General features: G+C 40.0%; 1 protein-coding gene across 5 annotated transcripts in view; it reads left to right on the top strand.

The window, feature by feature from the left end:
• utrn (utrophin) overlaps positions 1–17,908 on the top strand; it is a gene marked incomplete at its 3' end in the record, with an annotated part of 195,649 nt that overhangs the window by 159,031 nt on the left and 18,710 nt on the right. For 3 of the 5 annotated variants that reach the window (XM_080883912.1, XM_080883909.1, XM_080883911.1), the window contains 6 exons: positions 1,358–1,524; positions 4,538–4,649; positions 8,178–8,314; positions 14,348–14,386; positions 14,877–14,942; positions 17,212–17,277. In XM_080883912.1, coding sequence (XP_080740038.1) covers positions 1,358–1,524; positions 4,538–4,649; positions 8,178–8,314; positions 14,348–14,386; positions 14,877–14,942; positions 17,212–17,277 — 587 coding nt within the window. Of the gene's footprint in view, positions 1–1,357; positions 1,525–4,537; positions 4,650–8,177; positions 8,319–14,347; positions 14,387–14,876; positions 14,943–17,211; positions 17,278–17,908 lie in introns of those variants that run through there. The other 2 variants (XM_080883910.1, XM_080883913.1) reach the window with 2 other exon arrangements.

The following is a 17,908-nucleotide window of genomic DNA, read 5'->3' as shown; positions in this document are numbered from 1 at the left end:
AGACATATTTACAAGAGTCAGGAAGGATAGGGTTTTTCTCTGTCACCACACTCCTATAAACAGTGCAAATATTTCCCTTTTAGATTGGCATTTGAAGCAGAAAACGGGGATATTTGGCTTTTTGTTTGTTGAAATTTATCCTTTTTCTATCTGTTCCACAGATAATTTTAAATTAAGTGTTACTGTTCCACAATACCTTTATTTTGTTAGTTTAAACTTTGGGATGGTGAAGGAAAAAAAGCTTAGAAACCTGACTTTGATTTGAGTAGAAGTAAAAAAAAATATATATTCTGTTCAGTAAAACAAAAGCTTTGAAAGAAGGTAAAGACATCCTGACACTGCTTACATTGAGAGTCCAGCCAGAACAGGATTTCTTTGGTTTAAATTTGAGCTGGAATTTATTTTCAGAAGTATATGTAAATTAAGTCGAGATGCCGTATAGTCCTGCACACCATAAGCCTTGAAAAGGGATCAGGAGGAAACACACAAAGACATTTACTAATGTTATTCCTTTTGATTGTTTGCTCTTCTTGTTGCAAATGCATTCTGCCCTTTGCTGCCCTTTTGTGTGTCAGGCATGATGGAAAGGTTGCCTTTGATTTGTTTTGCAGTAATAGCAGCCATGTCAAAGCTTTGCTTCATGTGTTGACTTTTCCATTGGGTTCATTATTTTCTGCAGATGAGCAAAGATCCAGCTGAAAAACATGTTGTGAACATTCCTGTGTTGGATTACGGCACTTGTTGGAATCATTTAAAACATTTGATTAAGTTCTTTTAAGCTAATAAAGAACTTAAGTTATTGAAACAGGAGATAAGCAGACTGTTTACTCTGCAGTTTTCATGCATAGCACTGTACACGTTACACCCCCAAAAGTATAAAGCAGCACTTATGAGTAGGAGTTTAAGAGCATTTTTCAAAGGTATCTGCACAGAGCAACAATGCTGTTATCTAACAGTGCAACTATGGGGTATGTAGGGCAGAGAGGGTGTTAAAATCAATCATTGTTTACTGTAAGATATTTCAACCAATAAACACGAATAAAGAGCTCATAAAAGTTATTTAGTCTTGGTTCACAATTCAAGGCCTTAACGAGCCGCAGGGACTCATCACTTTAATATGTACGGTCATCTTAAATTTGTCTGCGTCTTTATTGCGTGTTTGGTAACAAGTCAGAAGTTATTGCCTGTTAGTTATTTCTGGTCTGCGTGTTTTTCTCCCATGCTGCAGAGAGTGCCTTTTATATTTTATCAGCTCTCATTGCTGAACCTTTATTGAACTGTAAATCATATGATTGATAAACCTTTGATTTAAAAGCCTAATTCTTAATCCTGCCCCCTTGTTTTTTTAAATGTCCAGGTAAACAATAAGGTAGAGCTAAAGCCCAGAGAGTTCATTGACTGGATGCGTCTGGAGCCTCAGTCCATGGTTTGGCTTCCTGTCCTGCACAGAGTGGCTGCTGCAGAAACGGCGAAACATCAGGCCAAGTGTAACATCTGCAAGGAGTGTCCTATTGTTGGCTTCAGGTAAATACACATATTCCTATTTAGCATTCAGGTCGGCATTTGCATAACATGCCAAATAAATAAAGGTGATAAAGTCTGCAACTTGTAACAGGCTCCACACACACACAGCAAATCTAGAAGTGTTCTGCATTGTTTTCTCCTGGTTGAGCATAAAGGGCAGGTCTGCTCTGGAGGGCAGGCATTTATCTAAATGTCAGCAGCTGATACACCACTGACTAAATACCATCCGGAGGTTTGCAGTGGAGCTTGCACAAGTACTCACAAACAAAATGACATCCTCATACACACAAACAGGTAGCACACAAACAGGTAGCTCACCACCAGATTCTCAAAAATTTTAAACAGCTGATCACCCAGCTAACAACTGGCAGTGATCCTGTGCAGTACTGACACACACAAACACGTGCTGTAAATATTGCCTGTCTTTTATTTGGCTACTGCTCTTACTGAGTAATCACAGGTAGCGAAAGATCAACAGGTTTATTTATTTCAAAACAAAATTCAGGTTTTCCACTGGCCAGCATGATGGAAATGCTTTTTGTGTGGCCGGAGATGGTAATAACCCCACCTTTCTAAGTAAGGTTAGGTGGCAGGATTGCCTCCTTCGGATACCTTGCTTTGCCAGCAGAAAGAGAAATACGCTCAGGCATTTGATGAAGCACACATCTCCCAAGTTGTGTCATTGATCGATGAGAGAGCGCGATAGTGGGAAGGAAAGGCAGGGAGCAGGAATGAAAGGGGAGGAAAAATGCATAGCAGGCATTTTGTGTGGTCTTGAGACATGGCACCAACTGGGTTTCAAGTACTTTTCATGTTCTTCAGAATATCAGTAGGTTTAAAATTAGCCTCGGATGAGGAGGGTCGACATATACGTTTGATTTGACTGGGTGTATGTTAACTCAATTCTGCAAATTAGTGAGATAGGTTATATGCCACTGAGTCGTATTTGCACTCTTGGTACTTTGCATGTATTTTTTTTTCTTGCACTGTTGATTCTGACAGCAGTCATCACACTTTGTTACAGCAAAATCCTTGGGAGCCCAAAGGCTTTACATATTTTGTGGGGCTAAAAATTCAAAATGTAATAATAAGAATCGGAATGAATCGTAAACTAATTAGAGTTTATAGATGGATGGTTTGATTAAATTAATATATTTGTGGTTAAGTGGAAAATAGTTATTCACATTGGTTTTCTAAGTACTTTTCTTTTTCCCCAAAAAGAAGATAACAACTTGATAACAACCTTAATACCAAAGGTATTAACAGAACACCCCCCCCCCCCCCAAAGAAAGAAAACAACAACAAAAAAACGGCAATTAACTTAGATAAACCTGTGAAAATTACAGATTTATTCCTGTCTACAAACACAGAAATTTACATTAATTACCTGCATACAGAGACCAGGCGGAACTTCATGGATTAAAGCCGAAATTCCACAATTAGTGACAAAGTTGCTGCAGGACAGCAGTTTATCTGCAAGCGACAGAGTTGTGCTCTGTTTGTAATGTGTGTTTATAATTTAGATGTCAGTTACTTGGGAACCTTTGCCACGCTGTCTTTGAGTGATTAGCCACTGAGCTGGACTGAGTTTGGAGACAATTTGTCTCCCACTAGGGTGACCTGTGCAATATCCTTCAATCCAAAGTGCAAAACCCCCAACATCTGTCCGACCAGCCAGTCACTGCAACTACTTGGAATAAGTCGGCAGTTGCAAAAACCTAAATGCAGTCTTTTTTTCCCCCCTAATTTGAAGGAGGTTACCGTCCTACTTTAACCTCCTAAGACCCGAACTCTTCCACGGCATGCATTTTTAATTTCTCTTTGATATTTGGGCATATTGGGGCCCGATGAATGTAAAAACAAAGAATTACCAGATTATTTTAGTTTTTATGAAAAATAAGAGCCACATATGAGGATATTTGTTTAAAATTCTGATAGAACAGTAGCAGTATAATGTCCTCGTAAGTGGATATCAGGCCCAAAATTGAGTATTTTGGTCTAAATAACCCAAAATGTGATGTCCACATATGTGGACGCCAGGTCCTAGGAGGTTAATGTTTTGAGACTGAGCCATTAATCGGCCATTCAAGGAACATTTACAACCAAGAGCATGGGCTTAAAATTACCAGTACGTAACTGAAGAGGCAATAATGCTAAACGCTAATCAGTTATCACCAAGGCTGCTGTTGCTGTTGGGTTTTTGTGGGGGGGGGGGGGGGTTTCCCACCGCTTGAGTTGATCCTACATTGATCAATAGCAAAAAGGAGATCACCAAACAATACAAGTTTGCTGGTTACCCAAAGTTGGCGAATTAAATGAGGGCCATCTCAACACCTTCTAAGTGAAGGTGACTCAAACCCCACCCCCATCCCCTTAACAGTAATATGCTATGTGTCAGTACATAATGGCAAATTTGACTTGGAGGTGTCATGCGCACTGTTGCATCCTTTGATATATAGCTCTCTTTCGTAGCTCATCAGTCAGCTAACCTTGGGAGAGCTGGAAAGGAGAGAAAGATAAAAGACTTAAGCTATTATGTCTGAATGGCTCCTGTCTCAATTTAGCTGTTAAATGGCCTTCTGGCTACAGCTGCTGCTGAGGACAACATCCCAACAGTTGTTGTCACATTGTTGTGCTTTGGTGAAAATCCAACTGTCTGTCGCTCTGTCAGCACATTTTGTGTGTGTGTGTGTGTGTGTGTGTGTGTGTGTGTGTGTGTGTGTGTGTGTGTATGTGCACGTGAATGTACTTTTGTGTGCACATAAACATATTCATGCAGCAAAGGTTGATGGAGTGACTCTGGAAAACAGCAGCTCTCCAGGTGACTCCGGAGTAGCCTGGAGAGGAGTCGTGTTGTAGTGGTGTATATGTGCCCACACACCCAGAAACATATCCTGAAGACATGAAAGTGACACACACACACACACACACACACACACACACACACACACACACACACACCGTCCCATCTCAACTTATCTCACTTTTCACCTCGCCCTCTCTCTGTCTCTAGGTATCGCAGTCTGAAGCATTTCAACTACGACGTGTGTCAGAGCTGCTTCTTTTCTGGGCGCACCGCCAAGGGTCACAAGCTTAACTACCCAATGGTGGAGTACTGCACACCGGTAAGAAAGTAACACACACACAGACGTTGCTCACTAACTCATCTCATATCTCTTTTCCACATGCTCACACATTCCACTCATCCATTTAATGAAAGCACACGAATTCGGGGTTCAGACAGACTTCAGGCTTTGGTTACCTCCTAACCCATCTTTCATTAAAACCGTTCCGTGCCTGATGTCATAAATCACTGACTCACACTCTTCCCACTCCTTGAATATTCATGTCCTTTTTTTAATACCCGTTAAGGGAAATCCGAAGTATTACAGCAGCACATTCATACATATTTTCATTTCCAATTTCTTTGCACTTAATGCATGCTGTTATTTTAATCTTCTAGTCATGTCTTACTCTCTGGTTTTCTTTGTCTGGGTTCAACCAGAGTTATTTATTAAACGTGCATTGTTTGAAAGTCATTTGCATTCATCTGCAGCTAAAGTAGACTGCACTCTTCTGGGAGGAAATTTTTTTGAACTTTGCTGGGAGTTTCTCTCTGACGTTCACAGCAGCCTCAGTGAGAAATTGTGATAGATCAAGCTGTAGACTCAGGATAGGTTCACTTCTAAAGTATTGGGTAGGGTTTAGGGCAGGAGGAGTCTAGAGTTAAAAAGTATGAAAATGCATCAGTTCCTAAATCTTTATATGATACCGCATATACATGATGAGAATGGTAACGTAGCATGATTAATGGAAGTTACTGGTAAGTATTTAGTGTATGAATTTTCTAATGAAACTGACAGACAGCATTTAATGTGCATAATACCTTGGCAGTCACCCAACGTGCTGAAGGTGGTTGGCATTTTACAGAGAAATCAGAAACTGCGTGTATCAGAGGGCACAACAAGAGGCAAACGTATCGGATGTAACGTAGATTAGAAACAGCCCGAATCAAAACACAAACAGACTTGTTCACATCACGTTATACTGACGACACATTTAGTGAATCTGAAGCATCTAGGCTTTAACTAACCTCTTTTTTTCCCTTTAAACTAGGTTCTGTCAACTGCAGAATTTCTTGTCGCCTCACATGCTGTTAAATTCCTTTGTCTTGTTTCTCAATCAGCCCTCCCGAAACACCCCTGGCTTAATTCCGAACGTACAAATGGTAAAATACTCAAGGTTATATTTTTATCCTTCCAAGCCAAAAATATTTCACTTCACAGCTAGAGATGAATATTGGAAAAACGGGAGCTTGGCAAAATTGAACGTTGCTCTTCTCCTCAATTAGGATCTAACACTTGTGGGCTGACTCTTTTCAGTATTGCTTAACGTCATACTTTGAGTGACTCGAGTTTCTCTCGACATTTCTCATTTCTGTCTTTTAATTTGCTTTTTCAATTTCCTAAATGGGATAGATATTGACTTTGGAGGAGTAGCTGTAGGGAGCAGTGATCACTCTTCCCTGAGTTAAAATGCCCAGCAGCTGCCTGACAGACTTGACTTTGAAAAAACATTATTTTATTTTATTTTTTTACTTTCAGCTGTGCTGCAGCAACAAACACTTAATCTGTTGGTTAATTATTAGTACTCAGCTACCGGGTAATCACTCAAGAGGTTACTGATTCCCTTCACTGAAAATAAAAATGGGGGGGGGGAAGGCTTTTTCCCTTTTCACTTTTCTTATTTTTTCTTAACATCAAAGGAGATTTTATTGAGGTCTTTCTCGGCCATTTGCACACATGTAAATGAAATGCAAATCAAATACAGCAAAGATAATTGAAACTCTGACTAAGATTGATCTGTGGATATCCACCTCTACCTCTGTTGGAGCCAAAGCGAAGGGAGGTACTTCACTGGTTGCCCAACAACCCATGCAGTGGAACAAGACAGACTTAGATATGATTGTGAACTCAAGGGGGCCACGCTCATGCAAGAGATATGATGGCAGATCTTGCCAGAGGGACAGTAATCAGTGTTGCAGAGATCTCTTTTCATGACAGCAGCCTGAAAAGTGCAATAACAAAACAAAAAAAAAGATTAAATGAATATTTTAAGTTGTCAGCCAGAGTATTCAGATTCGTGTCTGCTATAACAGCTGCAACTTTCAGTTTGCGTGCATGTGTCTGAAAGGATGTGACAGCAGCATAGTATCCACAGGTTTTTCAGCAAGGGAAATGTGTGAGGAGAAAGAAAGAGTGGATGGGGCTAAGTACAAGAACAACACAACATGGTGAAGCTGTGTTTTGCTCAAACACTGACGTAAAGCTTACAGCCAGATCAATAAAAGATCACGAAGAGAAACTTTGAAAGTTTTGACTCAAATCCCCGTGTAAAGCCCCAAAACTCAACTCCAGGTTCATAAACGCTACATATCCATCTCCACAGAGCTTTATTGAACCTCAGCACAGTGAGGACTGAGAGGAAATCACCCAGATCTTGCTGTTTCAACCTGAGAGATATAGCTCTCTGACAAAATAATAAGTTGTGGATCACCTTATTGTCTCATTTTAAATCTCACAGTTCAGCGTAGCTTTATCTGCACCTGTGTAGTAAAAGTCAGACTTTTTTTAATTGTTTTTTTCTTTATTTCCCTCAAAAAAAACAAACACAAAAAACCATCAGCATGATATGTAATTATACTTGTGTGTCTCCCCATGCTCGAACCAAATTGTGTTTCAGTTTTATGCTTTTGAAAATATTAAGTCCATATTGAATAATAAACGCATTTTGCAGAGAGTTACAGATTTATAGCGGCTTTGGTGAGACTCACTGCGGTCATTTAATAAGATTGTTTTCTCATCTTTGTCATACTGTTTATTTTATGGCCACAATATTGTATTTTTTTTATTAGCTTATGATTTTTATGGGAGTGCTGTCTTCATATTTCTCATTGTCTTTGTCAGGGATATTAAACAACTTTGGGGCGTGATGTATTGATTACCGTAATTTCAAAGTTTTGAACTGTCCTAAGAGAATATTGTGTTTCAGTTTGACTGCGATTGCCTGTCTGGTCATGTTATTGAAACGTCTTGACTCGTTTCCAACTGGGGTCTTATATCCCCCCCCCCAATGTAATAGAGGCAGTAGAATAAAAAATGCATGTCTCTCAATCCTCACAGGAAGGAGCTTACACACATGCACAAATTTTTCTCCAGCTTTAGTATAACTCTTCTGTAATTGCTGTTGGTTTGCTCAGGCTACCATCCTAAATTGTGTGGATTAGTCAATAAGCCGAGTGAACTCAATAGAGTCTGTTCATTTATGCATATCTGTCAACTGTAGGAGCTGTGTATTTGCCTGCCTGCGTGTGTGTGTGTGCGCGCGCGCGTGCCCCTGTGTGTGTGTTTAGCAGTGGTTGTCTGCATCTTTTGGAAGGGATTTTCTCTCCCTGTGGTCAAACCCGTTTGGTAATTTACTGGTTGCTTGCGTGGCGGAAAGCGCACCTCTGCTAAGTATCTAATTAGCAAACACATTCTCTTACACGCAAATGCTTATGTGTGCAGAAGAGACTGTAGAAATCTTTGAACTCATTGCACACTACAATAAATAATAAGCGACCCCCTGCCCATCTATGTTTTTTCCTCTTACAGACGACATCAGGTGAGGACATGCGTGATTTCACCAAAGTGCTGAAGAACAAATTCCGATCTAAGAAGTACTTCGCCAAACATCCACGGCTAGGTTACCTACCAGTACAGACGGTTTTAGAGGGCGACAACATGGAAACGTAAGTAACCCATAAGGTTTTTTATACGTGCTTTTGGATCACAAAAACTTTTCCATAGTTGCTATAACCCTTAAAGGATGTTTTGTGTGTCCACACTGTTGTTAAGGACTATTAAGCAGCAAGTTAACCCTCCACGCGCGATGCAATATCCTCACGCTGGCATTTCTATTTGTGCTACCATTAAGGTGTAGGAAGGCATAAGAAGACACACTGACAATTCCACCACATAAGCACTGATATAGTCTCAAGTTTTCAAACTGTTGCAACATGTCCCAGTGTATATCTGTATATCTCTGAGCTTCAGTGCTGGAGTAACATTAAAATGGTGATAAAACCTGATACCGACTGTACCCTCAACTCAGCTGCAGCAGCTTGATTTTTGTAATCTGGTGCATGACTAGCCAAAGTGTCCCAAATATGGTGGCACGCATAGAGTTTGACGGCACATCATGTAGTAGACGCCGCAAGCATAAAAACACCATTAAAGTTCTTAGAGTCTTGTTTTGAGGGCATTGAGCCCCCCAGCATTTCTTTATATTTTGCTTTCAAGGAGACAGACTTTCTTTCACTTTCATTATAGTGGTCTTGAGTATCAGTTCTCCAGGGTTCTGAAGCTCTTTGAAAGTTTTTCTTTGACACTGGCTGCCTTTTGCTTATTTCACTCATTTTCAGTCCAGTCCTGCAACCTGGCCATTTTCAATGTTTTGGTTTTTCTGTTTGATTTAGGTGCCTTTTTAATGCTTGAATGATTCATATGTCAGTGCTGAGTGGCTTAACAAACAAAGGATGAAACACTGAGGCGCCTACACACAACTTAGAATTTAAAATTGGTACTTTTCTATCTTTAAGCACTTTTTCACTTGCAGCCTGTCATGAAAACATATAATTTGTTCCCATTTCTTTAGTTCGGTTTATGAAAAATGGCAAAGATAACAGAGTTTGACAGGAATAAGATAGTATTTTTGCACCAACAAAGTGATTCCCAAAGAGCTATCGGCATAGTGTGAACTGTGTCTGTGGTAAAAAAATAAATAAATTAAGGACACCGGACAAGTGGGAGACAAAAGCAGGGCTGAAAAGCAATCTTCAAAAGATGAACAGTCACTGAAAGTCATGTCCGTAAGAAATATGAAAAAATCCAGCAAAGACTTAACTCAAAGCTCAAACATGCATTTAGTCTTTCACTCCATTCATCTAAATTTGGGATTATTTGCTCAGATAGTCAACAACATGTTCAAAGGAGGACAGGGGACAGCTACAGCAGCAGTGCGTGTCTGCAGTTATCTGCATCTTATCAAAATTGATAGAATTATGAATTCACAAAGATGTGCAAAAGACAGCCAACCTCCACAGAGCTTTGGACTATCCTTCAGTAAGGGACAGAACTGTGGTGTTCGCTGCATAAGCAACAGTTAGCACTAACACTCTTTTTCTTAATTCTTAGAAATGGACCAATTGAATTCAAGCGGGTGCACTGTGGATCCTTTGTCTGCAGCACTGGCCCAGTGATTATGTCTAATTTATGTCCCTTCTGCTACCAGCCTTAAATCCTACTGAAAAGAGCCATTTAACTAGGCCCATATTATGTAGATACCCTACGTCATACCTTCCAGGAGGCTGTCTGAGTTACTGCCCCTTCAAACAAGAGACTCACAATAAAATAAAACGTCCCCCCGTTGTTTCCTTTGTTTTTCTTTGTTAGTATTTTTTTAATGTGCCATCACTCAATCACTCCTAATGCAACATTCATTTCCGTTGAACCATGTAGTTTTTTGCATCTTTAAAAGCAAAACAACTCTCGGCGCTGTTCACGTATGCACACACAATGAGTCACTTGTTCTCTCTCAATAAATTTTTCCCCGACTCGTGCGCAGTCACCGTTCAGATGGATTGCCGTACCGCTTTCATCCCTCCCATCCTTGCCTGTCCTCCTCACCTCCCACCTCGCTCCATTTTCACTTCTCTTCCTCTCTGACAAATGACTCCTGCAGAGCTTCTGGTTTGATAAATGTCTCTAAAAGGTAGTGAAATTACAGCGAAATGCAGGGAACTTTTCAAAATATGGCAGAAGCGAATGGAGACTTAAAGAAATTTAGGGCTATTTCATGCTCATCATTTTGTCTCTTTTACAGCATTAGGTCTCATCTGTGATCAGCGGGCCATCCACGTATCGCCACAGGCAAAGAAAGCAGCTTTTGAACCGCCTGTAAGATCTGGCCCAAACATAGCCAGTGTTAAGAAATGCTCCTGTTCATTTTAGCTCTGTATTGTCACAGTCTGGTGGCTTCTGCCATCTCTGCGTCATAAAAATGAATACCGTGACCTAAATTGAAATGGATTTTTCTGTAATTGGAACAAGGTCTGGGTTTCCTGCTTTATAAGAGCTTTAATACAGATTAGGTAAACACCAGAACAATTGCAGTCATGTTTGTTGCAGTAAGATAATGCTTGTTTACAATTTTAAAATATACAGTTTTTAATTTCCAATTTGTTTTGTTTTGCAAAATTAGATTGTCTGCTGAATAATCGCCCTCACTAATGCACTCGCTCTCTCGCGTTCCCTCTTCTCCACTCGTGTAACATTGTTTCTTTTTTGTTTTTTTGTTTAATTCCACCCACTCTCTCCACCTTGAGAGTGAGCAAAACACCACCTACTCTCACCTCCCACTTATATCTTTGCTTCATTTCACAGCAGATAGGATTTTTGATTCGTCGCAGCTATATTTGATAATGTGAAAGAACCATTCAAATGGTATTCCACTCAGTGTTAGGTTTTTTTGCTTTTCACCCAACCTTACTAGATGGAGCAGATGAGTCTCTGTTGTATTAGGTCTCGCAGGAAGGTTAATGGTTTTGAATGTGGATTTGAAAGCTTGTGGGAGAATTTTCTTATATAACTAAAAGTTTTAATGGAATGATTTGACAAGGATAAATCAATAGCAGACTTTTAAAAGGAAAAGTTTTCTATTGTCATATGGCAGTAAAATAGTTTTTATATTAATTACATTAAGAAAAAAACTGTTTTATTATATATATGTTTGCTATTTTTAAATACTCAGTGGCCACTCAGTGGGAAGGGGGATAGCTCAGTAGGTAAAGTGGTTGCCCCATGATCGGAAGGTCGGGGGTTTGAATCCACTGAACGTACCCCTGAGGAAGGAACCGTCCCTACACACTGCTCCCCAGGCGCTGCACTGGTGGCCACTGGTGGCACTGGTGCCCACTGCTTCACTGGGTGAATGGGTTAAATGCAGAGGAGTAATTTCCCTACGGTGACTAACACATACACATTATACTTTGTTAGGTACAACTGTTCAAACTCTTGTTAGTTCACATATATAGACAAGATGACCTGCTGATGTTTAAACTGAGGAAAAGAACAAACTAAAGGTGATTTACATGACTTTGAATTAGACTTGTAGTCGAGACCGCCTAAACCGAGACCAAGACAAGACCAAGATCAGAGGGTATCGAGACAAAGACCGAGACGAAGTTGAGACGAGACCAAGACCGAGACGAAAAAAGTCAGCCAGATGCTGCTTCGTTTACGGGTGTCAGGCATATTTGTGTTTTTGCTTTCGCACAGCACAGGAGGGATTGGAGCATAGCTGAGCCACTGTGTGAGAGCTGAGCAGCGAAAGGAAATTAAGTGAGGGTAGAAATGACTGAAAGATTAATAGGCTCTGTTTTGAGTTTTGTTAAAAAAAGAATGACTTCACATAGGAAAAAAATATATATCACATATGCAGGACACCTTAAACTAGGTTTTTAATTAAGCAGCAAGGCAGAACAAAGTCGGGGCTGTATCAAGACATGAGGACTAAACCCCAATTCAACCAGACCCAGAACTGATCCGGAATTAAAACAGGACTACAACAGTTCAAAATCAGGACTACTTAGGACTTCACCAAAACAGAACCACAATCACAACTACATGATAGTAGCACTAAAAATCATCATAGACCTGCACTACAGTCATTTTTTAATTTACCAAAGTCCACTATTTAGATTGAGAAAAGTTTATGTAATTATTTAGCCTTGTTGTGCAAATAAGCCTGCATAACTTAATAAATATAGAATTTGAAAAGTAACAAATGGTATCTAAGAAGAAACACTAGGTACTGGATACATGTTTTCATGAGTTTTGGTAAACAACCATTTGACTAACAGGTCTGTCTCACCTGGTTCTTGTTCCATCTCTGTTCTGTCCTCATTCTCCTCTCTCTCCCTCTGTGTGCTGACAATCAAGCCAAACACCAACATCATCAAATATACAGTTAAAACCAGATATTTACATACTCTTCAGCTAAAAACACAAACACTTTTTTAATTGTAACATCAAATCAGACTAAATGTTTAGTTTTTTAGTTTGATAAATATAAAAACATTTGTTAAATTTAAGAGTAAAGAGAGAAATTGTCTGTATTTCTTAATTGTAAATGGCACCAAATTGTATTCAAAATGATTTACTTTGGTACCTGGTCAAACTTAAGCTCTCCTCTGTCTGCAGCAAACTCGCAGGCAGCAGCTTCTCCCCCCCTTGTTTTCTTTATTTCCAGAGTTCATCTAAAGAGTGAAGTTTTCTCACTGAATAGAGGTTGCAGAGATATGTATGAAAGGAAACACATCTGCAATCTGCAAAGCTATCTATCTTTGCAGAGCTAAAGACTAATGTCGGTCTCCTGAAAGGCGAGATGAGCACAACGAGTATTCCTCCAGGCAAAGATTTAGGCGGGGGTGTGTAAAATGCTGCAGCACTGCCTCCAAGAAGTTAGCTCAGCCTGCCATACCGACCCCCATCTCGTCTTTTTTCTCTCTCTCCTCTCCTCTGTCTGAATCTCCTGTTACATTTTGAATTCTCCTCACAGCTACAGAAGTGTGACTACGCTGGCTGCCCCGCTGTGAGAAACATAACCACCGTGCCTCACGTCTCCCTCTGATTTTCTTTGCTTTAATGTGGGAACAAAAGCGCGAGGCAACAGAACGTCAACCTCAACTGTTATCTTAACAATTTCTAGCCAGCCTCCTTTGTGAAAACGGCACATTTCTTCGTGTTCTTGGGATTAGAAGGTGTCCCGTTTGTTTACAAATGACAATTTTGTGTTCTGGGTCGCTAAAAATAGCAGCAGTTATTGTGGGCTGGAAAGCAGAAACTTTAAAAGACTTGCATCAGTGTTTTATTAGCAAAACTCGATGACCCGTATCTTCGTTTGTGTGCTTATTGCACTGTTTTTTTTAGTTCTCCTTATATAACATATTGTATTGGACTCAATAGCAGATTAACCAGGAAATAGGTTCTACTGTACTGATTTTTTTTTTTTCCTGGCTTGCTATTTCTGTAAATCCTGCAGGAAATAAATGAGAAAAGGGAATGAATTTAGGCCATATCATTCTGTATGCAGGAGCAACTGTGAAACCAATTTAATGAGATGTGTGTGACTGCAGCAAAATCAACTTGCATCATTAACCCGTTGTGTGTGAGATCTTTCAGACACACACAACCATTGTTTGTGTTACAGGGTGTTACTGACAGATCCAGCTGCCCATTTTCACTTTTTCCAAACTGTTTCCAAGTCTAGTTCTGAAACAGATTGAAGATAACTCCACGAGAGATAGTCTCGGCCACATTCGGTGTATATTTAGATATGTTGGTCACTGTTTTACACGCCTTTCCTGTGTGCACACGGGGGAAGTTTGCGCTCAGTGCTTTCTATCAGTCAGACTCTGTAGATATGGTTGACAGTTTTGAAAGGATGTATTTGATTTTGATTTTGATTTACCCAGAGCTAAACAAGTATTTTTGCTGAGTAAAACTAACCAAACAGTGACAGAATCTGAAAGTCGAAGAAAGCCCTAAAGGCAAACTTCTCGTGTGCTGAATCCAGGCGCTCAGCAGCTGGACATACTTTTTCCTTCCACTTCTTCCTCTACCTGCTGTGTGTTTTGTTTCTAACCCGCTCAGTGGTTTTTGACCCTGAAATGATTTGTGGTTCCTTTACTTCCCTTCCCTCTCCCCTCCCGATTCTCTTACAGTCCCGTCACCCTCATCAGCATGTGTCCGGAGCAGTATGAGTGAGTATCTACGCCACCAGTAAACACCACCTCGTCTCCAGCCTGGAATGCCTTTAAAACACCGCCTCTTTTACTCCCTTGTTCACTTACTCATCTCCCCCCATCATCCTCACACCAACTAAGCCATGACTGCTCTGCATGTTGCCTGCCCACCTGCCTGCCTGAGTCACTGGCTGAGCATGGGACCAAAAAAACTCTCCCCCTGTCTCCTCACCCTCACTTTTTTCTCCTTGTTAGAGCACCCAGCTAGCATTCAGTTGCTGATCCCAGCAGGCCTGTCAAAAACCATCCAGTCGCTCTTTAGATAATCCTGCTCTCCTATTTCTCTGTCTAGGACCATGAGATTTGTTTTCTAGGTGATGTTATGAGGGGCTGTTAGGCTGTCCATGAACATGTGTGTGTGTGCGCGCGCATGTGAATATCAGTGTGTTAATGAGCTTGTGTGGGCTTGCTGAATCTCATTCATCTCCATTACCCCGTTCATTTTCAGGCTGTCCCAGTCACCTCAGCTCTCTCATGACGACACCCATTCCAGGATAGGGCACTATGCCAGCAGGTAGGCACTGGATTCTCCAGTCACCATCCTCTCATTGCAAATGCCACGAAGCATGTGTGTAAAGAATCGATAATTGCATTTAAATGTTGAACAGCTTCTTTTTTGAGGACCATTTTAAAAAGTTTTCTATGAATTCTTGTAACTGCGGAACCTTATCTAATGGACATCAGCGTTTAAGTAGATGCTTTTCCCTCCCCCCAGGCCGCACTTCCCTTCAGTCTGCACTAAAATAATGATCTGAAAGGGGCAACAACAAATGCAGATGTGACAACCAAATTAAATCTCTCCAAGCTAAAGAAATGGAATAAATCGGAAACAGTCGGTGCTTGGAAGCTAGGGAAAACATTCAATTGTGGTTTCTTAAATGTATAATTTATCTAATGTAATTTCCAGTAAATGGGATCTAATTAAGTAAATAATGTGTTTTTAGTACCATAAGATGCATGTGTAGTGCAGGCGTTCATAAGTAATGGAACAGCTTTTCTTTTCTTTTTGTATTTTAGTGTCATTACACAGCAAAACATGTCTCAAATGGCTCTTCAGTTTCGGAAACAAACACAAAAAAAGTAAATTCTGCATCTATCAAAGTACCCCGTTGCTTATTTTAGGAAATTGAGCTGGCTCTATTGTCAGGGACATTAAATGTCTCCTACTAGCTGAGACAAAAGAAAAGAAAGGGAGGCAAAAAAGCCCAGAAAGATGGAAATGGCATGGTTCCAACTAAACTGGAGACGAAAATAAGCATTTCGCCTTCATTTATGTGCTGAAAGTGTCATTTTAAAACTTGCTTCATACAAATTAGAGAAACCGGAATACTGTTTGCCAGTTTTCTTCTCAGACGGCACCAAAGCATCTGATTAAAATCGATAACGTTTGGATTTTTCATTGTTACTTTAAAAATAGAAAAAAATAATTGACCTGAACCTTTCAAGAGATCCATAATAGAAAAATACAACATTTATTGATGTTTTCCAAATCTTGATTAAAGTGAGGGAAATGCGTTTGTGGTAGAGGGAGATTATGCTTGGGTGCCAGGGAAGGCACAAACAATCCTAATATGCTCTTTTTGAACTTTGTGACAATCCATCACAGTGTTGACATACATTAAATATCAGCTTGATGCCGATGTCTGCTTGCTGAGTGGATTTAGTGGCATGCAGCCACCCACCACATGAGCTGGTGACATTATAGATGTGTTGCTAAAATCAGTCTAGTAACAGATTGGCCTGATAGCTGCTTTTAACCGCCTGCTTCAAATTATCTTGCTGTGTACATCAGCACATCTGTATGCACAGTGTGTGAGCTGCAGTTAATCATTAACAGCATCAACAAACTGATGTTTTTAGTAGTTTTTTTTTTTTTTTTTTGCACTTGGACTGAATTTCTGTCGTGTTCTTTTAAAAATCATTTTAATACTAAGATCCACTGATATACTTGCTATATCCTATCTGTGCCATTAAAAAGATTTTCTAATTGGTCCAAATCTCATCTCCTGTATCAAAACCCAACCGCAGTTTTCCGGGACTTCTGCAGAAAGCTTTACTCATTATGACTCTCGTGACGCAGCCCTGTAACCTTCCATTAGCTACACATCATTAACCTTCGCTCACTGTTTCTGGTGGTATCGTTTCACTGAAGAAGTGACACCAGAATTACAATTTCAGCTGTAATAAAAACACACAAGAGATTAGATTGGAGCGTACGGATGCGCATGAAGATATGCACACTTTGATGAGATTTCATATTAGAATTATAGCTTCTCCCTTTAATGTATATTCTGTCAGAGATCAACTTCTTAATATTGTGGGTTATATTTTTAATCTGCCCCTTTTACACTGGTGTAAGACAGGCTTTGATGTGGGGAACCAGCCTCATTAGCATGGCTGCTTTGACTGCATATGTCATCAAGAAAACAAACGTTTTCCCCATAGCATGTCGTACATATTCATCCAAACATTGATCCCATACATTCGGATATAAACTGTGCATGCATAAAGTAGAATCACTCAATGATGTAATCCATTTCCTCCCTTAAAAACAAAAAGCACCAAAAAAAGCCCAAACAAACTGTGGCATCTTTATCATTAACATGCTTGTGGACTCCACGAGATGCTTTAAATTTTAATTGGTCTGCTACTGTGGCATTAATATAATTTGTTGATGCTGTTGCTCTAATGCTCTGTTGCATTTAAATGAGATGTTGACAGCTTTCAAATGGTTTAGTTTCCCTGATGGTGTTTTTTTTGTTTTGTTTTGTTTTTTTCCTCAGGTTGGCTCAGATGGAACGCTCCAACGGCTCTCTACCCACAGACAGCAGCTCAGCCACAGGAAGCATGTGAGTCACTGCTGGTCATTTTCAGCATTTTTCTACATGGTTACGTGTTTTCCATTCAACTATGTTGGACAGATTTCAGTTTCCAGTGTCTGGGACTTGAGATTTGTCTAAAAATATATTGTAACACCCATTTTAATGTTCATGACGCTGATAATTCACAAGTGAATATGTTCCAGATATCCATATTAGATATTTGGTTTCATTATAATCCTCAGTGAAAACTGTTCACCTTGCTTTGCCTAGCACTTTTTTAAATAAATAAATAAATACCAGGTAGCTTTTGACATCTTTGCACCGAGATCTGGAGACACAAAAAAATTAGAAAGGTTTCTTGGAGAGTAAAAGAAGTGAGAAATGAGGGGGAAAAGACAATGTGGTTGATTAGTGTGAAGTAGAGGACTTTAGAAAGAACGTACCGGATTAGAGTGCCAACAATGACAAAGTGAGAGTGTCTGCTTTCAGGATCTGCGATAACAACAGCGCTATCGTTAATCAAAGGAGATGAGAACATGGCAAACCGTGAAAAGAAAATCACAAGAAATGGGAGAAAAGCTGATGAGGAGCATGCGCGCAGAGGATCCCGATTGTGTTCGTGCTTCTGTCTGCAGGCCTTTCAAGTTGAAGGACGTAT

This window comes from Rhamphochromis sp. 'chilingali' (genome assembly GCF_963969265.1).
Source record: "Rhamphochromis sp. 'chilingali' genome assembly, chromosome: 5".
Lineage (NCBI taxonomy): Eukaryota > Metazoa > Chordata > Actinopteri > Cichliformes > Cichlidae > Rhamphochromis > Rhamphochromis sp. 'chilingali'.
This window is presented reverse-complemented; position numbering and strand designations above follow the sequence as displayed.